This window comes from Mus pahari, chromosome 8 (genome assembly GCF_900095145.1).
Source record: "Mus pahari chromosome 8, PAHARI_EIJ_v1.1, whole genome shotgun sequence".
Lineage (NCBI taxonomy): Eukaryota > Metazoa > Chordata > Mammalia > Rodentia > Muridae > Mus > Mus pahari.
In genome coordinates this window covers 28,431,149-28,452,924 of record NC_034597.1, presented here as the reverse complement: position 1 = coordinate 28,452,924, position 21,776 = coordinate 28,431,149, and the positions used below count along the sequence as shown (strand labels likewise).

Below are 21,776 nucleotides of genomic sequence, written 5' to 3'. Positions count from 1 at the left end.
ATACACTGTTAAACCTAAATCCTATAACAAAAGTAATTCTAGGCTGGCCTTGAGCTCACAGCGATCCACCTGCCTCCCCAAAAGGAGGGAAATAAGGAGTGCGCCGCTAACCAGTCCACCTCGCTTTTTTTCCCCCACACCTATTGGCTGCGAGTGAACACAACGCAACTGCCCAAAGCTAAAACCCCAGAGACCGCTTCCTTACCCAGACCCAGAAAGGACGCTGACTGTGACGTTTTCGAAACACAAACTTCCATTGGTCCGCTCTCCAAACCAAGCCCCGCCTTCGCCACTGCGCCCGCCCTTCCGTTAGAAGCCTGCTCTTGATTGGCTGCTTGTACTATTTACCTTCTGTCCGGATATTGCGTGACGCAGCGAGTCGCGCGGTTGCGGAGGAGCAGGCAGAGGGAGGTCGCACGCTCTCAGTTTGGGTGACCCGGAAGGGAGCCCCGTGGTAGAGGTGACCGGAGCTGAGGTACTGCCTCGCGACGCCCGAGAGTTCCAGTCCTCGTGACGGGCGTCGGCACAGCGGGATCTGGGCTGGCTGCTACGGGCCGGGCGGGAAGGCCGGGCTCGTCCTCGCCCTCCATCTCCCTGGGCTGGGGCTGGGATGCTGAGTCAGCCGCTCGGGGACCCGCGCCGGCGACCTAGCTGTCGGGGATCGGGTACCGTGGGAGTGGTGCGTGGACGCGGAGGCAGCGGGCTCGCGGTGAGAGGGGAGGACCGAGCGCATCCGATCAACTCAAGCTCAAGGAAGGGTTAGGAAGGGTCGCCAGTAGTTCGTAGAGACCCAGCCCAGGGGCCTGTTTCACAGGTCCAGAACCGGCACTTAAATATATGGCAGATAACCCTCTTGGCTGTTCCACGACATAAGGCCACTCAGACTAGGTAGGCCCTGTTCGGGTCAGTAAGCTGAAGCGATAGGTTGAGATGATGTAATGGCATGAAAGTACCAGAAGGGCTCCGGGTTCCCCACCCCCACCCCACCCCCGCAAGGTCAGATGCCTAGAGCTGTGTGCACTTCGTAGTTCCGGAAGTTCTTAACTTTGGAGGTGCTAGTTAAAACTTCTATTCATTCCTGGAGTTTTAGGGTAAATCGTGGGCGATTTCAAAGACCCAAGGCACTGTCGTCAAAAAAGCTGTTTTGGCTCAGTTTGCTTGTATTTATTTTACAAATGGGGAGAAGGCGGAAATACAGATCACTTGCCTAAAATTCATCACAACTCATTGACCAGAAATGTGTCTTTAGCATTGCAGAAAGACGTGCAGTTAACTGTCTGTATAGTCTAACTGGAACTGAGACAATTAAATTTTAGAATGTTGGGGTAGGGGTTACCCTATTAAGAATACCGGAAGGAGTTTTAACAGGGAAACCTGGCAGGGCATTAATGTTTATTTTGATTGAATGTTATGTAGTAGAATAATTTAATTTGAATGTATCTGTCGTATCTTAATTGACCTATTTGGTAGACATTTACATGCCTGGCTTTTGTTGATGGTTTTTAGTCTCGAGTGGTTTATTCATCTTTTCTCTGGATGATGTTTTTCTTGTGCAGAAACGTTACACGGATTCTTTTACTTTTACTCATTGAATGATGGTGTAAATATCAGGCAAAGCTACATTTGTAAAATCTGTGATTGCGTCAACATAATAACATTGATTCTGTATTACATATATCTGGTCAAACTTGGATTTATTTATTTATTTTTAATCTTTTTTTTTTTTTTTTTATTTTTTGGTTTTTTTTTCGAGGCAGGGTTTCTCTGTATAGCCCTGGCTGTCCTGGAACTCACTTTGTAGACCAGGCTGGCCTCGAACTCAGAAATCCGCCTGCCTCTGCCTCCCAGGTGCTGGGATTAAAGGCGTGCGCCACCACCGCCCGCAAACTTGGATTTATATCATTGGCTGCCCATTCTAAACTAGATTTCTTGAGTCAGAAGGAACAAGGAGGGGGACAAATACAGCATTAAAAATTAATGAGGCCACTGTTCTGATTTTTTTTTCCTATTAAAATTTAGCTTCTTCTGATTTTGGCTACTATGTTCCCTTCTTAATTAACTTAATCCCCCCCCCCCCTTTCTAACTAGCATTTCAGATCTGCTTAGTAAACCGGTATCTCACCCACCATGTTGGCTGCAAGGCTTGTGTGTCTCCGGACACTACCTTCCAGGGTTTTCCAGCCCACTTTCATCACCAAGACCTCTCCGCTTGTGAAGAGTTCCATCACAAAGAACCAATGGCTCTTAACGCCCGGCAGGGTAAGGATGCTTTTCCCGTATGGGTTTCCACCCCATCCAGGTTTTCCGTTTTAGAATTTGGTAGTGGTGGTTGATTAGTGGGCTGTTGTGTGAGTTTCGCTGCTTGGGAATAGCTTACTCTTTAGTTACTTACTGTAACAGTGATTTTCTAAAGCAACAGTAAAGTTTTCAGTGACCTTTCTCCTTGCCACTTTACTTCATTCCAGTCCCTCCTTATCACATATGCTTTAAGAGGGTTCCTGCACCTTTCCCATACCTAATATATTAGGTAACTTTTATGCCCATACTACATTAGTTTATAAAGATCCTGTTTAATTGTTGCTCTGGGTGATATGTCTTTTTGTCTATGTCAGGAATATGCTACCAAGACAAGAATTAGGACTCACCGTGGGAAAACTGGACAAGAACTGAAAGAGGCAGCCTTGGAACCATCAATGGAAAAAATCTTTAAAAGTAGGTGGAGGTTAAGTATTTAATGTGAAGCTTGTGCATGTGTTTAGTCCACAAACGACTTCCTGAAGCTACATTCAAACATGTATATAAGTATTTTCTGCAAGAAAAGTCACACTTCTATTTCTGGGCATCCGATAACCCAAAAGAGATTGGTACTTTGCATTGGGTTTCATGGTGCCTGGTTATATTGAGATTTACTGGTTTTAGAAAAACCAAATTTATTATCATCCTATTATCCAAAATGGTAGAGCCTGTTTAGGAAGTTTATTTCAAGTTATTTAGAATCTTCATTCAAGCACATGTTTGTGAATGTCAATTTCTATTTAGTCATGTGTATGTCTGTGTGACTGTCTGCCAGGTGTGTGATGATGCCCACAGAGGCTAGAAGAAGGTATCTACTCGACTGGGACTAGAGTTATAGGTGATTGCATGACACCTGAAGTGAATGCTGGGAACTGACGTGAAAGAGTTGCAAAGGGCTCTTAAGTACAGAACTGTACCTGCAGCCCCTTGGAAGGCATTACCTTAGTGAAGTGATTTTGATTCATAGTTTGGATTTTAACTTTGAAGATTCTGAAACCAGACTGCCAGGTTGCTAATCTTGCCTAAACTATTTAAACAGAAGCACTGTACTTTCATAGTTTTGGAAGTGTCACTGTATTATATATTGAGGAGAGCCCTAATCAGTATCATGCAAGGCATTGCTTTTTGATTGGAGTCTTGACTGCAGAGAAGAAATCAAGATTTTCCAGTAACATTTTTAATGAACAAATTTAACTTGAAGAGAGTAAGATGTGGTCTTTATGAGCACCTGCCTCAGTAGAGTTGATACATTTTCAATATTTTAAAGCAAGAATGTCTGCCCCTTCGTTGGGTGCATAAACAATAGCCTTTTTCTTTGTTGGGTCTCTAGAGTCACATAAAGCTTCACCTGGGCTCATACCTTAGACACACTATGGAGTGAGTGATGCCATTTCTCTCTCATTTTTCCTTTTCTTTACTGTTTTTTGAATATTTATTCATCCGAGATAATGCTTTTGCTGTGTAAATCCAGTTGCCAGGCTGAAACTCATGACCTTTTGCTCAGTCTCCCAAGTGCTTTAACCGTTGTGTGGGCTCTTCATCAAACTGCTCCTCTGTTCTTTGTAGTGATTGTTGTACATTTGTTTTGGGAGTGTCCTTCTGGTCTCCTAAGGTTGAAAACTGTCTCTATCCCCAGTGTGACTCCATGAAGAAATGGTTATAACGTGTTCCCTTCCTGACTAGTTTGAGTCATGAGCCCAGCACTTTAATGTACGTGCTTTGTGCCGACTCTCACCTGTGTTTGTTGCTGTACTTGCAGTTGATCAAATGGGAAGGTGGTTTGTTGCTGGAGGAGCAGCTGTTGGTCTTGGAGCACTGTGCTACTATGGCTTGGGGATGTCTAATGAGATCGGAGCTATCGAAAAGGCTGTGTAAGTAAAGGGCTCCCAAACAACCAAAGTCCTTCCTTCAAATAAAGGCTCCTTCCCGTTTAGTTTCTAGTCACTTTGGGAATGCATTGTCTGCTTTTCATTTGTAAATATGCAAGAATGTATAGAGTCTCTTTTGTTCCCAAGGTTATATATTCAGACAAGAAGAAAATGTATTGGTTTTTATGTGTTTTTTAAAAGATTTATTTTGAGTACTCTATCTGCATATATACCTGTGTGCCAGAAGAGGGCGTCAACCCCATTACAGATGGTTGTGAGCCGCCATGTGGTTGCTGGGAATTGAACTCAGGACCTCTGGAAGAGCAGCCAGGGCTCTTAACCGCAGAGCCATCTTTCCAGCCCCCAGTTTTATGTGTTTTTATATGTAATGTATGATTTATGTCATTTAATCTTCAACAGCTCTAAGATGTCCATACTTAACTTCCATCATGGCCGAGCATGACGGTGCATTCCTTTAATCCCAGCACTTGGGAGGTGGAGTCCAGGCAGGACTACAGAGAGAAACCCATCACCACCACCACCACCACCATTAATTACCATGTCCATCGTAAATACGGTTGAAACCGTTAACGTGATTTACCCCAGAGTCTTCTGTATCTAATGAATGATTTAATCAGAATTTATACCCATACTTCTGTGAACTAACCTTGTCACTTTTCTTGCAGAATTTGGCCGCAGTATGTAAAGGATAGAATTCATTCTACTTACATGTACTTAGCAGGAAGTATTGGTTTAACAGCTTTGTCTGCATTGGCAGTAGCCAGAACACCTGCTCTCATGAGCTTCATGATGACAGGCTCTTGGGTGGTAAGTTAGCCACTTGCTGTTTTTGTGGGGAAGCTGAGCCTGGATGTTTGGTTGCTTTGGATGCTTTTTTGTATGAAGATCAAAAGATGTCTTAAGTAGGGTCATTAATATATTTCAGCAGCACTATATTAATTTCTTGTAAGTGCAGAAAGTTTGGGCTTTGGGGACAGGAATTTCACACTGATCTCTAAGGTGAATTTGCATTTACTTTATTTTTCAGCAAGTGGGTACAAAATAGAAGTTTTTTTCTATCTGCTGCTAATTAAAAAGAGTGCCTCTAAGTTCAGTTTCCAACTCTTTTTTTTCTTTTTTTTTTTTTTTTTGGTTTTTCAAGACAGGGTTTCTCTGTGTATCCCTGGCTGTCCTGGAACTCACTTTGTAGACCAGGCTTGCCTTGAACTCAGAAATCCGCCTGCCTCTGCCTCCCAAGTGCTGGGATTAAAGGCGTGCGCCACCACGCCTGGCTCCAGTTTCCAACTCTTAATCCTATTAAAACACATACTTGAAAATGATCAGTGTTCTTCCATTCAATGGCCTCTCCCTTTCTCACAATATATTTAGCAATATATTTTTCTTCCCTCTATCAAGAACTGAACCTATGTAGCTCAGCACATTCTAGGCCAGTTCTTTAGCACTCGCTAGCATTGTATGATTTCAGATATGGGTTGTGCTGCTCTGTGGTAGAGATCCAGAGTGCGCTGTATAGACATTTGAAAATGAAGTAGAAAGTCAGCATCAGGGCAGTCCTGTGGAGGAGCCGTGGTTCTTCAGGGTTGATGCTGGCTAACATGTTTGATTTCAGAAGAGGACAGAGTCAGTCCAGTCTGACCAAGCAGCTGAGCAAAAGAGAAGAGGTAGGAAGACCGAATGGGAAAAATGCTTTATAGTCCATTTGAGGGAAATGCCAGGCTCCTGAGGTCTAAAGGGTGAGAGGACGTGGTTAGAAAGGGTATCTTTTTCATTTCCAAGCGGAGGCGAAGTACATAAACAGAGACCACTGTTGAGACTGGGATGGCTGGGGAAATGTGGTTCTGTTGAGTGTTAAGAACTAATGTGAGAGAAACATAGCAGGTACACCAGCTGTGCCATGCTTCTGAGTGTCAAAATGACTGATTAGAACATTTATCCTCTATAAAACCCAGCTGTTTTATTTTCCTGGCAGGTTGGAAATGATGTGTCTATGGCAGTAGAGGGCACTCTTGCTAATGTAGTCAATGCTGAAAGGAACTAGAAACAAAAACCAAAGTGTGCAGGATAAACTCACAGGATTCAGTTTAGTATTCTTCAAAGTGATTAGCTGTACTTGAATGTATGGTCCTCTCCTTTAAGGATCTATTTCTCTTAATGTGTGTCTTCCAGACAATTGGTGCAACCTTTGCAGCCATGATTGGAGCTGGAATGCTCGTACAGTCAATATCATATGAGCAGAGCCCAGGCCCAAAACATCTGGCTTGGATGCTGCATTCTGGTATGTTCTGTTAAATTCTTATTAAATTGTCTTGTATATTATTCACTTTCCTGTTATTTGTTTGACTTATTTTCTTTTTCAGTTTTTGAGGTGGAGACTTGATAGGTATGCCAGACTGGCCTGCATCTTCCTACCTTCCTGTGTTAGTCTCTTGACACATCAGACTTTTAAACAGTGGCCTTTTTGAGTGACTCTTCAGTTTTAAATGACTTACTAAACCTCATTTTTGGAAAACACAATTTCATAGTCACTTCTGGTGCATTATTGCCAGGCCTTTGCTTTAAAAGTATTGGTATTGAAGGTTGGTATAAAGATAGCTCTGAGGTTATGCTGTGAGATAAACTATGTAAAGAAAAGAGCTGAGATGTCACCAAGGTAGCTCGGCAGATAAAGGCATTTGCTGCACAAGCCTGGCAACCTGTGTTCAATCCCTGGGGTCCCCACATAAAGTTAGAAGTAGCTCTACAGAGTTGTCCTCTGACCTCCGCAGCGTAACATGTAATGCTCCATACACTCTATGCACAAATGCTTTTACAGCGGTGACATAAAACAAGAGCCAGGTCTGGCCGTATAGGCCTCTAATTATAGCTATTCACAAGGCTGAGTCAGGGAAATTAAAGACAGCCTAAGGAACACTGGACCTTCTCTCAAAAGACAGGTGCAGGGTATGTGGCTCAGTGCTATTAGGCTTGCTGCACACACTTATTGCCTGATTCCTGGCATCATGAAAACTAAAGGAACAACTTTGCATTATTCTTCTATTGAAATAATTTTGTAATGATCTTACAGTTGGGGAGATTTTGTTGATGTTTGGTAATTGGAAATAATATGCCACTGTAATATTTTGCTGTTTTGTTTTTTCAAGATAGGGTCTCACTGTGTAGCTCTGGCTGTCCTGGAGCTCACTCTGTAGAACAGACTGGCCTCAAACTCACAGAGATCCACCTGCCTCTGCTTTCCTAGTGCTGGGGTTAAAGATGTGTACCACTATGCCTGCCTACCCTGTAATTCGTAAGGGAGATTTTTGTAAATCCTGACAACTGAGCTTTCTTAAAGGTTGAAATGAGCTGTGTTCCTTATTAGGTGAGGTAAATTCAGTGTCTGCCTGTCTACATTTCAGTTCCACCACACACTTCCCTTTCAGTTCTTCCCTTTGAACAGCAGTAGGTCTGACCTTCAGCTGTCTGCTTTGTGTGAGTTCTGTCTTAATAATTGTGAAATCTAGTAGTGGTCTAAGATCAAAATAGTGGCCTTTAGTAACTTTTACAAACATACTAAAAATGCAGGCTACTGTTTGAATTGTGACCCAGTATTGATGTGGTAGAGAGTTTGTATAGTTACATATATTAATTGTATAATTTAGATGGTAATATAGAACTACCTAAATGTAAAATTTTTTGTGTTTACATTACTTAGCATAAGGATCACCTTCACAATGACATTTTCTCGTTGATGGTCATTTAGTAGATACTTAATAAGACTTTGTTGTCTCCCCAGGTGTGATGGGTGCAGTTGTGGCTCCTCTGACGATCTTGGGGGGGCCTCTTCTCCTGCGAGCCGCGTGGTACACCGCCGGTATTGTGGGAGGCCTCTCTACTGTGGCCATGTGTGCACCTAGTGAGAAGTTTCTGAACATGGGAGCACCCCTGGGAGTGGGCCTGGGTCTTGTCTTTGCATCTTCACTGGGTAAGCACTATGCTTTAAAGGGTTCAGGTACTCTGAAGCATTAAGATTTAGTTTTTAAAGCTATTTAAAAGATTTGATTGGGGTTTGATTATTTGAATGCATCATAAAATCTTGGCTTATAGTTAACTTTTTTTTTTATTAAATTACTCGGAAATGATCAAGCTGACTTGGAAATTGCTTTAATGTTCACAAGTAACCCATTGGAGAAATGACTATCCATAAAATGTATAAGTACCTACTCAAATGTCAAGTAATACAAAGGTAGCCTTAAATAATGAAAACTATAAATCCAGTTGTAGGAGAATCTTTTTTTTTTTTTTTTTTTTTAAGATTTACTTATTTTATGTATAATAGCACACTGTAGCTGTCTTCAGACACACCAGAAGAAGGCATCAGGTCCCATTACAGATTGTTGTGAGCCACCATATGGTTGCTGGGAATTGAACTCAGGACATCTGGAAGAGCAGTCAGTGCTCTTAACCACTGAGCCATCTCTCTAGCCCAGGAGATTCCTTTTTTATAGTGTGTGTGTGTGTGTGTATTTGTATTATATATATATTTTACACACACACACACACACACACACATATATATATATATATATATAAATTTTTTTTTCTTGTTTCAGGGTCTATGTTTCTTCCCCCTACCTCTGTGGCTGGTGCCACTCTGTACTCAGTGGCAGTGTATGGTGGACTAGTTCTTTTCAGCATGTTCCTTCTGTACGATACTCAGAAAGTTATCAAACGTGCAGAAATAACACCCATGTATGGAGCTCAAAAGTATGATCCCATCAATTCGTAAGTAATCCCTATTGTTACTACTGTGTTCCTTGGTGTTTTGTATTGTGTGTATTAGTTTAACAGGGTACCACCATAACACAGTAGCATAAGACAGGTGGCTTAGAATTTATTCTCTTCAGTTTCTGAGGCTAGAGTATTAGGCAGGAGGGGAACTCTGAAGGCGCTGAGAGAGAATCCACCCTCTGTCTCTCAGCTGCTTATGACTGCTGGCGATCCTTGGCTAGTAGATAGCCACCTCCATCCTCATCTGCCATTCTTCCTTGCCAGGGTCCAGCCCCAGCATGTGGTGTTTCTTCTTTGTCAGTTCTTCTTGAGGCTGCAGAGGGGGAAAAGCGTAGGCAGAGGGTAAGACAAAGTCTTAGGAGTTTCTGGGGTAAGACTTTGTCTTACAAGAAATTGAAGGTTGCTGTATAATAAAAAGTTTCCTTATCTAAGTCTAAGTTCCTATGCTACTGTAGCCAACCTGCCTTCTGTGTTCCTCTGAGGCCAGAAATTGCAGTCTCTGGCACTTAGCCCCTCATCCTAAAACAGCAGGAGATTAAAGGATTCATTGCTGGAGCCTTTCCCCTATTGTCCTGATGCCTCTTGCTTGTCAGGCTGGGGGAAATTTGGAGCAATAAACTTCTATTGAACCAAGAGAAGAGAATAACAGTCGCAGAAGGAAAAACTTTTGCATAAGTGAATATGCATAATCTCACATTCGTTCATATACAGATTCATTAATGCTCATTTATTCATTTTCATTCAAACCCAGCTGGGCCCAGCTTGCATGCATTCTCACAATTACATACTTACACACACACATACAGACATTCTCACAATTACATACTTACACACACACATACAGACATTCTCACAATTACATACTTACACACACACACACACACATTCTTACAATTACATACTGCCACAGACACATCATATGTGTAAAGAACAAAAGACCAAGCACTGGTGCAGAAAGAACTCACTCATTCTGGATGAAAAATGTACTCCAATCTTTATTACATAGATAAAGAAAAGGCTTCAACCTTTTTAATGCTAAATGAATTAAGCCCATGCTTATAAGAAAAAAAGCTTTGTTTCGTTTTAATAAGACTAAACCTACCTTGTAAGGAGAAGCCTGCCTGCTCCTTGTGCTCTCTGCAACATCTTTTTTTTTCTCTTTCCCTCTGCATTGTGCACATTGCTCTCTTAGTATTTTTGTTACTTATAATTTCTAAGTTACTCTACTCTGCATTCTCCTTCTAGTCTAAAAAGCGTTCAACCTAAAAGCTTCTCATCAGCTCAGATCCTCTCTCAGCTCAGTTCTTCTCACCTCCGTTCCTCTCACCCCAGTCCCAGTCCTGACTCTTCTCTCTGTCCTCAGCCCTTAAACATCATTCAGAACACATGATCACATGTTAAAATGTTCATCGCAAGTTCACACAGAAAATCATATCATAAATTGAAATAGAAGTTTGCAACAGAGAATGTTTACATGTGTATCCATTAGGAATGATTATCTAGCTAATTGTCCATCACTTGTCTCAGCTCCATAGGTTCACTGAAGTTTTAAAATCATAACTAAGTTAAGAGAAGTTTGGCATAGATAAACCCAGTCAATATTTTATCTTCTGTCGTAGCACCTATAATAAATCGTTATTTCCCTTTTTATGACCTTTGGTTAATTGTTTTACAACCTCTTGGAATGTGCTCTGAGTAGGAGAAAATCTGGTTACCATCTAAGAGCAGTTAACTGGTGACTGGCAGAGTTGCAGCTTTGATTATCAGAAAAGGACCTCATAGAAGTCCCATTATAAAAACGCTTAATAATCACAGATATAATTTTAGGAATTCTTATAGGATCATCATTAAGACTTAAGTCATCTATTTGTCTATATAGCATCACTACAAGATAGTACATCTCTGTGGATCTGCTCCAAAGGAATGTGCTACTACTTAATGATAGTTATATATGTTTAATAATAACAGGAAAAACATATTAATAGCAGGAATATTTCCTGAAATGAGTCCCACACAGCCTCACTTAATGAGGGCTTACCTGTTGCAGATTATATAATAATCCAAGGCACGTCACTTCAGGATGATCACCTGCTAGTTATTAGATGGCTCCTGAGGCTCCCTGTGTTGTATATCTATCTTTTAGTAAGGCCACCAGACATATCCTATTCTAGTGTAACTTCATTCCAAATTACATCGTAATTATATCTTTGAATACCATACTTCCAAATAAGCAAATAGGACTAGTACTGGATGTTTCAACAGGTCAAATCTTGCTACTTTTGTTGGAGTGTATAGTAGAAAATTGATTACAATGCAGCTGAGTAGAGCATTTAGGTATCAGTTACGTGTCCTACCTGTTGGAATGCACATAATTAACTGGAATGTGTAAGGAAGGGAAAACGGCCCTGAAGACACTTCTCCTTGTGCTTGTTTTAGATGGACTCAACTCATGTTGACATTCAATAATATAAAATAGTGTTCTTTCTTTTTTCTTGGATTCTGCCTAGAGTTTCAGATTGTCTCTCACGTTTTTAGTAATGTTTTTCTTTACCTAAAAATAAAATAATGTAATAGCTTTTTTAAATAGTATAACACTTATAGTTTTGTAGCAGCTTTCTTAAAGGGGGTAAAGTGTGTATATTTATTCTATTTGAAAATGCCAGACTGTGTTTGCAAGTTTTTTAAAGGTGTTTTTCTTTGAACTTTTTTGGTTATTCCATTGTCTGACACTCATAGCAGGATGTCAGAGAACAGATAGTCCTTTAAAAATTGTGTCCATATCTAAAAGGTGATTGTTTCTACAAGAAGGAAATCTGAAGTTATCTAGTTTAGGACTTTAAACTAACCTTAAACATTGTATTTTTAATTTCCATTTAATAACTAACAATAGGAATAATGAGTGTTTTTCCTTTATTGTACTAAGAACTATATTGTCATTATTATTAGAATCTTACCTATCTGTAATGTTTTTTTCTAGGATGTTGACAATCTACATGGATACATTAAATATATTTATGCGAGTTGCAACTATGCTTGCAACTGGAAGCAACAGAAAGAAATGAAGTAACCACTTGTGATTTCTCAGCTCACTGATGTCTTGCTTGTTTAATAGGAGCAGATAGTCATTACAGTTTGCATCATCAGAATTCCTTGAGGTTTAGAAGATAGCCTGTCACTGTGTTTAAAATATGCAGTAATGTGACCCTCCAGGCATGCCTTTTCTTTTAGAAAATAAATGCAATAGATGTCTTCCAAATAAGCACATATATTTTCATCTGTTATGCTTTCATACTTTAAAACTGCTTTGATAAATGTGTGAACAAATACAATTTAGAAGATTTCAAGTATTGTTTTATGTATTGGATAAGTAAAATTTAGCAAATTTGTGTGTCTTCATATTGTGGAAGCCTGCAGAATATTTAAATGACATCATGAGTGAGAAGTTTTTGTATAGAGGACAGAGACATAAAAGTCATCTGCAGTCATTTTGAATGCTTAGGACAGCACTGATTGTGGTGAGCCAGTGAAAGACATCTGAGATATGGAACAAGGGACCACCATATGTGGTGTTAACGAAGACAAGGGTGTTTCTTCTGTGCTTTTAATGTCCTTGGGCTTGACTATTTGCCAGGACAGTCCAGAGTGGTAACCATACAGAGAATCTCTGCTGGAACTATGTGACTGTGTTTTATTATGAAGTCTTTCAGAACAAGCAGGTTGGTGGTGGTGCATGTGCCTTTAGTCCCATCATCTGGGAGGCAGAGGCAAGCAGATCTCTAAATTCAAGGCCAGCCAGGCTACAAAGTGAGTTCCAAGCCAGACAAGAATCTGTCTCTAAAACAAGCAAACAAACAACAACAAACCTACCAACTATGCTCAGTATGATGTACTCCAAAGCTCAAGATTCATTTGCTTTCAAATGTATGGTATACATGTAGTTGGACAGGATTTAGTTTTTGGTTTTGTTTTATTTTGATATTTTTCTCAGTGTCTAATTGAAAGCATGCTTGCTTTTCTCATCACAGCTTTGAAAACTGTCAGAAAAGCCTCTTTGTGGCTTATGCTAAGATTAGGATTGGTTTTTCTTCTAAAACTGTTGGCTTTCTATGTTCCCTCTCAGGTTAAGCATGAACAAAGCAAACTTAGTTGACCTTGGGAAATATTTGAATGAGAATTGTAATGGGGAGGTGCTCAGCTTCCTTGTGACATAAGATTTTGATACAGATCACTTGTTTGTGATGAGGGGTTCTCCGTTGAAGTCTATATATGTATTTACAGAATAACTATTTTTGAGAAGTATTTATTACAGTAATCCATAAATAATTCTTTTAATCACTTTAAAGTACACTGAATGCTAATTTCTGAAATAAAAGTTCCAAGTAGTTATTGCTGTACTTTTTTCTACTTGATATGTCCATCTCAGCAGAGTCTTGAATAAGAAAGCAACTTGAGCTTTTACTGTGCCTGCATTACTGCAATCTGCTAAGACAGGAGACCAGTGACTAGATGGCCTACCTCCATTTGGATCTTGACTGATTCTTATATGACCCTAGACAAATGACCTAACCTCCCCACGCCCAATTTCCTCAACTGTAAGAAGGAGACAACATCCCGTGGAGTGAATACAGACATGATTGGGCATTGCATGAATTTTAGCTGTTGCTGTTGGGGTTTTTGTTAACCCCCTGCAGTAAAAAAAAAAATCTAAATGTCTAATTTCTGTCTTTAGTCTCCATAAAGTTTCACTGTCAAATTGAAATCTTAAAGGACCCATTGTTTTCAGTAACAGTTTAAAACCCAAAGTTTTAATCATTCATTTCCATATAGTTATAAAACAAGTATGATTTCAACAATGGTGTTGGGTAGAAATTAATAAAACCAAGGGTTCTTTTACATTTGTGAGTACACACATGTCATGGTATCCTGTGGGCATGTGATGATCTTGGGGACAACTTGAAGGACTTTATCCTTCCACCAATGGGTCTCAGGTTGTTGAGCTCAGTAGTAAGCACCTTTTACCCACTGAGCCAATTTGCCTGCTGTGAGTTGTTGCTTTATTTTAATGGTAGTATTTTACAGTGTCTAGCGTCATTGCTGGAACAATAAAGACTGTAAAATGAGTTACATAAAATGTGCTTAGTTGGGTAGTGGTTCTGAAACAATAATGGGAAAACCTGGTTTCTTGGATCTTGATTACATATACTGGGTGAGTAGGTGACTATTATTTCCCACACAGAATAGAGTTCACATGCAAAAGGATAGGTTTTTTTAGGCAAGACTGGAAATATTTTATCATTTGAAATCTTATCACAGGCTCTTATGATTACATAGAAGGGTTTTGTTTTTGCAGTTCATTTGGCAAGTCCTATAGGCATGCAAATGTCAAAGTGGTATATACATTCAGTTTGTTCAATCAGTGTTTGATCTGTGCTTAGGGGTTCTTTTTTTGTTCAGTCTTGGAAAGTTTTACACATTTGTCATAACTAGCCATTCATTCTTCCTAGTGCCCCACACCTTTGTGTACTCTCACTTGGTGTCCTTTTTAGTTACTAATAATCTAGCGTTCAATTGATGCTGCACATATGTGTGTGGTTATGTGACCACCCACAGAGGCATGAGTAACCCAGCAACAACCATGTCCCTGGTGGAGAGTGGACTCTCCCTTAGCTGCCATTGGCTACCAACAACTTCTAGGAGGGTGGGACCTCCATTTATACTGGAATTTTGACTGGTTGGATCTTGTGCCGGTAATCACATACTGTGAGTTGATGTGTATACTAGCCATGTTCAGAAGTCAGACTTTCACAGCACTCTGGCCGGCATTTCTTTGCACAGCCTGTGAAGTTCCCTAAGCCTTGGATGGTTGGAGGTTGCTGTAGACGACCCATGCACAGCTGAGCACTCAGTTACACTCAGTACTTTAGCCATTTGTAATCAGCATTAACCACTACCCACTGCAAAAAGAAGCTTATCTGACCAAAGTTGAAAGCAGCAATAGACTGTGGGTGTTATATACTTGGGAGTTAGCTTTGACATTTTAGAAAAACAGCAAATATCCCCTGTAGTCTATGATCTTCCAAGTTAGAAGCATCTACCTAGGATTTTAGTACCAAGTATGAAATCCCTCTCGTGGCATAGGCCTCATATCCAATCAGAAAGCCCTTGGTTACCTTCAAAACCTTCATGCCTATCTTTGCACCAATGGCCACATCTTGCCCACGTTCAGTATTGTTGTATTCAGGATACAGCATCAAAAAAGAGGAGAGCAGCCTGCACACCACTTTCTGGCACTGTGTAAGTCAGCCTACTGGTATATTCTGGCCATTTCAAAGTTGGGTTTTGTATGTCTCGTGCCATGGGGTTTTGCCATCTAGTTTTGGTGGGCAACCAAGAGCAATGGCAACAGTTTATTTGGGGTGCCTCCCAGGCATACCAGACCAACAACTCAAGGATCCTGGGCTTGTTAGTGGGAGCAGCATTATCTGCTCATTCTGTTCAAACTACTTTCATATATATTCAGTTACAAACTTGGTTTCCATAAGGCTTCTTCATGTATCTTTAGTTTTTGTCTAGAACGCCCTTTACATCACCCTATGTTCACTTAATCCCAGGAACCCTGTCCTCCCCCTTTATCTGTAACCTGAATTCTACTGTTCCCTCTAATGGGCCTTTTTTCCTTTGGTTAGACAATCCTGGGTTTCCATACAGCCACATGCCAGGCATGCCACCTTCGCATTGAGGAGCCTTCTTGCCAACCATATTTCCTCCTCCTCTGCCCCCTCCTTTCTTGAACCTTTTCCCCAGTAACCCCACTGTGTTACTATCCCCTCCCTTAAGACAGCCAGTCCAATGGCTCAATTCCAGTTTCCTGGTTTGCACTTGTACTCCAGGTTAAACAAAATATTCAAAGTTAGGATCCACATATGAGAGAAAATATGGCTTTTGTCTTTCCTTGGGGAACCACTTTATTAAGTTTTTTCTAGTTCATTTACCTGCACATTTCATAATTTTTCTAACTACTGAGTACTATTTTCTTTATTCATCAGTTGATAGACATCTTGATGCCATTTCCTAGCTCTTGTGAATCAGACCTCATTCAGAACTGCCAAGATCAGGATATCAATGACAAATGCTTTCTTGGCTCTGAGTAATGGGAATCCTTGGACACTGTTGAGTGTAAACTAGGAGAGCCACTCTGGAAATCAATCTGGAGGCTTCTCAAAAGCTAGAAATGGAATTACCATGACCCAGTTGTATCACTCCTGAGCATATACCAACAAAGCATTACATCCTACTACAGAGCTACTTGTGCATCCATAATTGCCTTTACCTATTTTTAATGAAGGGTAGTGAGATGGCTTTGCAGGTAACATGCCACGGAGCCTGGTGACCTGAGTTGGGTCTCAGGAACTCACATGGTGGAGGGAGAAAACAGACTTCTGTATGTTATCTTCTGACTTCTACATGCACCACCCATGTGTTATTTTAAGGCAGTGAGGATTCAGAGAACATTGGAGGAGAGCATGAACAGGTCAAAGCACATTGAATAGGTTGATCTTAGCAATGCAGAGTGATTGATACTGGATAATGAATGGAAGTTAAGGGCTTTACCGGTTAATTTGATCTGTTTTCAAGACTGAAATTTGAGCATCCTTGAAGGAAATCTTGGTAACCACTGTGGAAAGAAGGTATAAATGACCAGAGACCTGTCACTCTGAACACTTACAACTGATTGCCTGTAACCAGGAGCAATCTACTGGTTTTGAAAGAAGGCACCAGGCCTGTACCACACAGTGCTTAAGGCAGAGACCCTTGCTGGAGGTAAGCAACGTTAAGAAGTCTTGACAACACTCTGGGTCTTCTCTGCTCGAGTCACTCTTCAGATATCAGCACACCCAAGTGACTCATAAACAACTTGCAGGGAATTTCTGTATCTATTAGACATTCTTAAGTAACAGATCATGGGAAGTAACACTTAAATGACTCAAGATCACCCAGAGAATAAAAAGGATTATCGAAAGTAATTTTCACAAGTTCTGAGAAGTGTTGGTGCTCTGCTGAAAACAAGAAAGTCTAGCCTCATCTCTACAGGCAGTGGGTGTGGGGAGTGTTGACCTACTTAGAGAACTCAGCTCCACTATGCTCACTGCAGGACCCTGAACAAATTCTGTATGATAGTTATGCATACTAAAGTCTTCAGGGCTCTACTTGTGCTGGCGGTCAAGTAATGCCACTGTGGGTATCTCGAAAGCTAAGAATAATCAGCTGAATCATTTAAGTAGAATGATGCTTCCTAAAGCTGAAGTGGGGGTGAGGGGAGAGACTGTCAAGATGACTTGGTGGGTAAAGGCACTTGGTGCCAAGCCTAGGACCCTTATGGTAGAAGGTGAGAACATCATCCCCACACAGTCATAGCTCATACATGGATGCATGCGTGTGTTTATGTGCAAACATATAGGCACAAAAGTAACAAAAATACTGAACTGCAGAAATTAAGGTTGTTTTTATTTTTCTCTAGTAAATTGAGTGACAGGAAAGAAAGTCATTTGGTAAGGAAACAGAATTTGATATTTTTCAGTGTAATTGCCCCTGGGTAGTATTTTATGTATATGAGTGTTCTTCCTGCATGTATATATGTGTCTCCTGGGTGTGCCCGGTGCCCTCTTTGGAGTTAATATGGAAGCCAACTGTGATTACTCTAGAAGGGCAGCCAACACCCTTAACTGATACACCATGGGGAAGAAACGTGGGGAGTCCATTAGGAGAGTAAGTGAGAACACTGCAACACTTGATAGAAAAGCTCCTTGGGAGATGGTCAGAAAGACCTACTGACCTTATGCCTTCAAACACCCATGGCCCAGCATGCCTTGTCAGTAACCTTTACTCCTCCAGCTCAGTTGACTTTACCCCAGGATTGCTCATCTCCAGCAGTTCCACACAAGCCTTCATTCTATCTTATGGCTTCTAGTTCTGGGGAAGCAAGGCAACACCTCTTCTGGAAAGGCTGCTGTCGAGTAGCAAGGGACAGAGCAGATGCCGACCAGATCCATCCTGAGCCTTCCCTCCTGCTCTTCTTCAGTCCTAAGCAGAATCCCTTGCCTCTTCTGTTCTATCATTACCTTCCTTCCCGCCAAGGCTCACATGGCCTCTGCTTGTTCTCATCTGTCAAAATCGACATGTGCAAGTATTGTCTTGTTATAACTTTGAAGACCTAAATGTGTGTGCATGTGTATCCCTAGTGTAGCAAGATGTCTTAGGGTTTTACTGCTGTGAACAGACACCATGACCAAGGCAAGTCTTATAAAAACAACATTTACTTGGGGCTGGCTTACAGGTTCAGAGGTTCAGTCCATTATCATCAAGGTGGGAGCATGGCAGTATCCAGGCAGGCATGGCTCAGGCAGAGCTGAGAGTTCTACCTCTTCATCCAATGGCTGCTAGTGATAGACTTCCAGGCAACTAGGGTGAGGATCTTAAGCCCACACCTACAGTGGCACACCTACTTCGGCCAGGTCACATCTATTCCAACAAGGTCACACCTCCAAATGATGCCACTCCCTGGCCCAAGAATATACACGCTATCACACAAAAGAAGGTTCCTATTAAAGAAACATCAGATATCTTTTAACACAGGTAGTGTTTGGATACTGTTTGGAGACAGGTTGTTATTGGAATAGAAGGAGCTAGTCATTCCATTCTGGGGTATACAACTTAAGAAAGTGGAATCAGAATGTTGAAAAGATATTTGCACACTCATGTTCATGCTAGCACTGTTGACAATAGCCAAGGTAGAGAAACAACCTGAGTGAGCATCAGTGACTGAGTGGGAAATGAACATCCAATGCAATCCTACTAAACCTTGAAAAGGTAAATCACTAAAAACAACCTGAGGATTGTGTTGAATGCGGAACAAGGCAGACACAGAAACAAAAGGGATAGGTGCTCACATGAGAACTCTAAGGCCACTAACCTCAAAGCAGCGAATGGAAGTGGGCTGTTTCCATCAAGAGCACAGAGACTGGCATCCTAGCTTCAGTACCAGTCTGCAGTGCCCATAGAAGAGCAGAGAAAGAAAAAAAAGTCTCCCTGCAAGCCTTTGTGGGCTGGTAGAGAACACAATATTCAGGAACCTTATTAGAGGAAACCCCAGTACCAACTGCTGCCTCAATGGAAAGATAGGGTGGTCCCGCAACCAAGGCTGTGGGAGAACTATCTGGCAGCAGGGAGATAGGAGGTACAGGCAGGAAGCTTCACCGTAGCAGTGAGAGCAGAGGCTAGGCCCTCTTCAAGGTCAGGGTTTGAGGGAACATCCCCAGAACCCCAGCACACACACCAGCCTTGCCATCCGCAGTATAAAGCCCCAGGCTGTCAAGACCAAGTGGACAGAATGAAGGAATCTGAGGAAGTTCCACTCGAGTTAGCTATGAACTGTTAAAACCCTCTTGCTGGGCTTCCCCTGCGCATACACCCTGGAGCTCTGGCGAAAACAACAGCTTTGGAGTCTGGCAAACGTAGTTCCACTGGAGAGACCCTCATGCCTTCAAGGCCAGGACTTCTTACAGTCTGCCCAGGGTCAAGTGGGGGAGGAAATCTGATGTCACAATAAAGGAAGGCTACGGTCTGAGACCTGCAGTCACCCTCCATGAGTTGCCTCTTGCCAAATACGCAGGAGAGAGAGTCATTTCTGATCAACCATGAGGTCTATAAAGAAGAGGTAAGTACTGCCTGAGGTGTGGGACTCAGGCCAGAAAGTGAGCAAATAGGGTGGAGACGCTTTGGGCAGCTCCTTCCTCAGGGCTCTGAGAAATGACAAACTTGATTTGAAATGTCCCTTGATTTGAAATCCCCTGTGTTTTAGGTGTGTCTCCGAAGACTTTCTCCTCAGGAAGGCTGCCAGGTTTTCAAAAATCATATTTGGAAACCACTCAAATTTAGGTTATTTTATTTTTTTATTTTTTTCTGTACTAAAACCACATATGTTTAAGACTAACAGGTGTGCCCATGAAAATGCGTCTCACTTTCACCTCTTTCAGCTCAACATGAGATTCTGACTATTCTAAAGAGCCAGAGGTGTTTCTTCCTTTAAAATAAATAAATAAGAGGTTGACAGGTATCTTAAAAAAAAAAAAAAAAAAAAAAAAGTAAGTGAAAATCTGAGAAGAGTGATTACCCTGGGAATGAGGCTGTGCTCTGGGTTTATCTTATATACCCTCCCTAAACTATTTTAATTTACTTCAATATATTTTTGTGAACATTTAAACTGTAAGCAGAATCCCAACATAGGATTACGCTCTTCCTCTGAAACCCAGCAAAACCTGCAGATATGAGAATTCTGGCTTGTGTGTGTCAGATAGCTGATTCCTCCCACCCTTAACTGAACAGTGTCCATGTGGCTTTGTCCTGCAGTGAAGAACAGTCTGTGCTAAGAGTCAAAGTCTATTTCCAGTTCCATGGTCAAGCACTGCAAAATCGCAGGAGAATGACCGGAGCCTGTCCTGGTGGGTCAAAAGATCTAGGCAGTACTCCCCTACTTTCTGTACCCACTGAGCGATCTGAGCTCAGGAACAACTCCAGAGCTGATGCCCAAGAGAGAGATGAGGCAGCCACTGTTGGAACAAAGCTGTGTCTTTTCTTGAGATGGCATTAGAGAGGAAAGAACAATTTAGCAGGCAGAATGTAGGACATGACCTACAGTCCTACAGACAAGGAACTGGAACTAGTTTCTTTGGGTAAACTAACTGTAAAGTTTTTTCACATCTATAAAAAGCACAGGCTACTGGTTAAAATATCCCCCTGGCCATTGATTTTCTTACTGAACCATTTTGGGCCTGAACCTAAACTGCTTCTCTCGCAGGCAGCAAACGGCCTCAAGGGACGAGTACGGTCCATGGGCCAGTCTCCAGTAGCAAGAGATGTCTGACTTGTCTGCCAGGATCCTGGAGAGTTGGATAGAATGTGACACCCTATGGAACCTGCTAGGTTAAGAACCAGACATCCATTCCTTGATTCCAAGAACTGTATTCCTATCGAGGCAAAGGACAGTTACCATCCCACCATAAGGGCAATCTCAAGTTCCATGTGTGTTCACACAGGAACTTCACATACATGAAGGCTCTAGAAACCTTTCTGATTTCCGAGGGGAATTCCTGGAGGCTGGCCTACCTTCCAACACTCCATATTTCTTAAGCCAGTGTCAACTGCTTTCCTGTGGAGACCCCTCCCACACATGTTCCTTGTGCTCTCTCGGCTGAAGAACATTTGCACTCTTCTCATCTCTCGTTCCTTAGGTTCCAATATGGGTGTATGTAATGTACCCAGTTCCTCCTCTCTTAATTCACCTCCTCTTACCCAAGCTTTTGTAATAATCAAAAATTAAGCTGTGAGCCCCATCTGCTCAATGACCAGTTAACTTCTTGGGATGCTGGAAGTTGTAGTTCTTAGAAAATAACAAAGCCTCATGGGAAAGTACAGTGGCCTATAAATCAGTCTTTATGAACCCCTGCAATTGTCTTGGGAGCCATTCAGCTGAGAAATCCCCGGGGAATGGTCCTAACCAAAGGCTGTCTCTTGGTTAGTATTGACTACTTAATGGAGTTTGCTTTAAATTTGGCTCAAAATGGAGGAATTTGTGTTTCTCCTGCGAATCTCAGGATTAGCACCTTATCGTCGACCATCTCCAGAATGACAGCCTGACCTGGACACAGGTGATGGGTGCCTTAGACTCTTAGCACAACCGAGGCATTACAGAGTTCTGTGCCACTCACCGCTGACCCATAATGATGCCACAGGCCTAGTGTCTGCCTTACCCTCCTCTTTTTTTTTTTT

The 21,776-nt window shown here is 41.7% G+C and overlaps 1 protein-coding gene across 3 annotated transcripts; it reads left to right on the top strand.

Moving 5' to 3' along the window:
* Positions 1–347: 347 nt before the first annotated feature.
* Ghitm (growth hormone inducible transmembrane protein) lies at positions 348–13,710 on the top strand. 3 transcript variants are annotated; one of them, XM_021202933.1, is made up of 9 exons: positions 348–475; positions 2,089–2,259; positions 2,613–2,712; positions 4,055–4,166; positions 4,850–4,991; positions 6,351–6,459; positions 7,957–8,145; positions 8,774–8,945; positions 11,929–12,215. In XM_021202933.1, exons 2-9 carry the CDS (start codon positions 2,128–2,130, stop codon positions 12,011–12,013), a joined length of 1,041 nt encoding a protein of 346 aa, XP_021058592.1. In that variant the 5' UTR covers positions 348–475; positions 2,089–2,127; the 3' UTR covers positions 12,014–12,215. The 3 variants fall into 3 exon arrangements, with proteins under 3 accessions (XP_021058592.1, XP_029397538.1, XP_021058593.1); XM_029541678.1 differs by having other exon boundaries at positions 372–888; positions 11,929–13,710; XM_021202934.2 differs by lacking the exon at positions 348–475 and adding an exon at positions 505–709.
* The last annotated feature ends 8,066 nt before the right edge of the window (positions 13,711–21,776 follow it).

What these genes read in the sequence shown, in the direction of transcription:
- Ghitm (XM_029541678.1), top strand. Translation starts at nt 2,128, where the DNA reads ATGTTGGCTGCAAGGCTTGTGTGTCTCCGGACACTACCTTCCAGGGTT. An exon ending in GGAGCTATCGAAAAGGCTGT is followed by an intron (nt 4,167 to 4,849) that starts GTAAGTAAAGGG and finishes CTTTTCTTGCAG; the next exon opens with AATTTGGCCGCAGTATGTAA. An exon ending in TGTCTTTGCATCTTCACTGG is followed by an intron (nt 8,146 to 8,773) that starts GTAAGCACTATG and finishes TTCTTGTTTCAG; the next exon opens with GGTCTATGTTTCTTCCCCCT.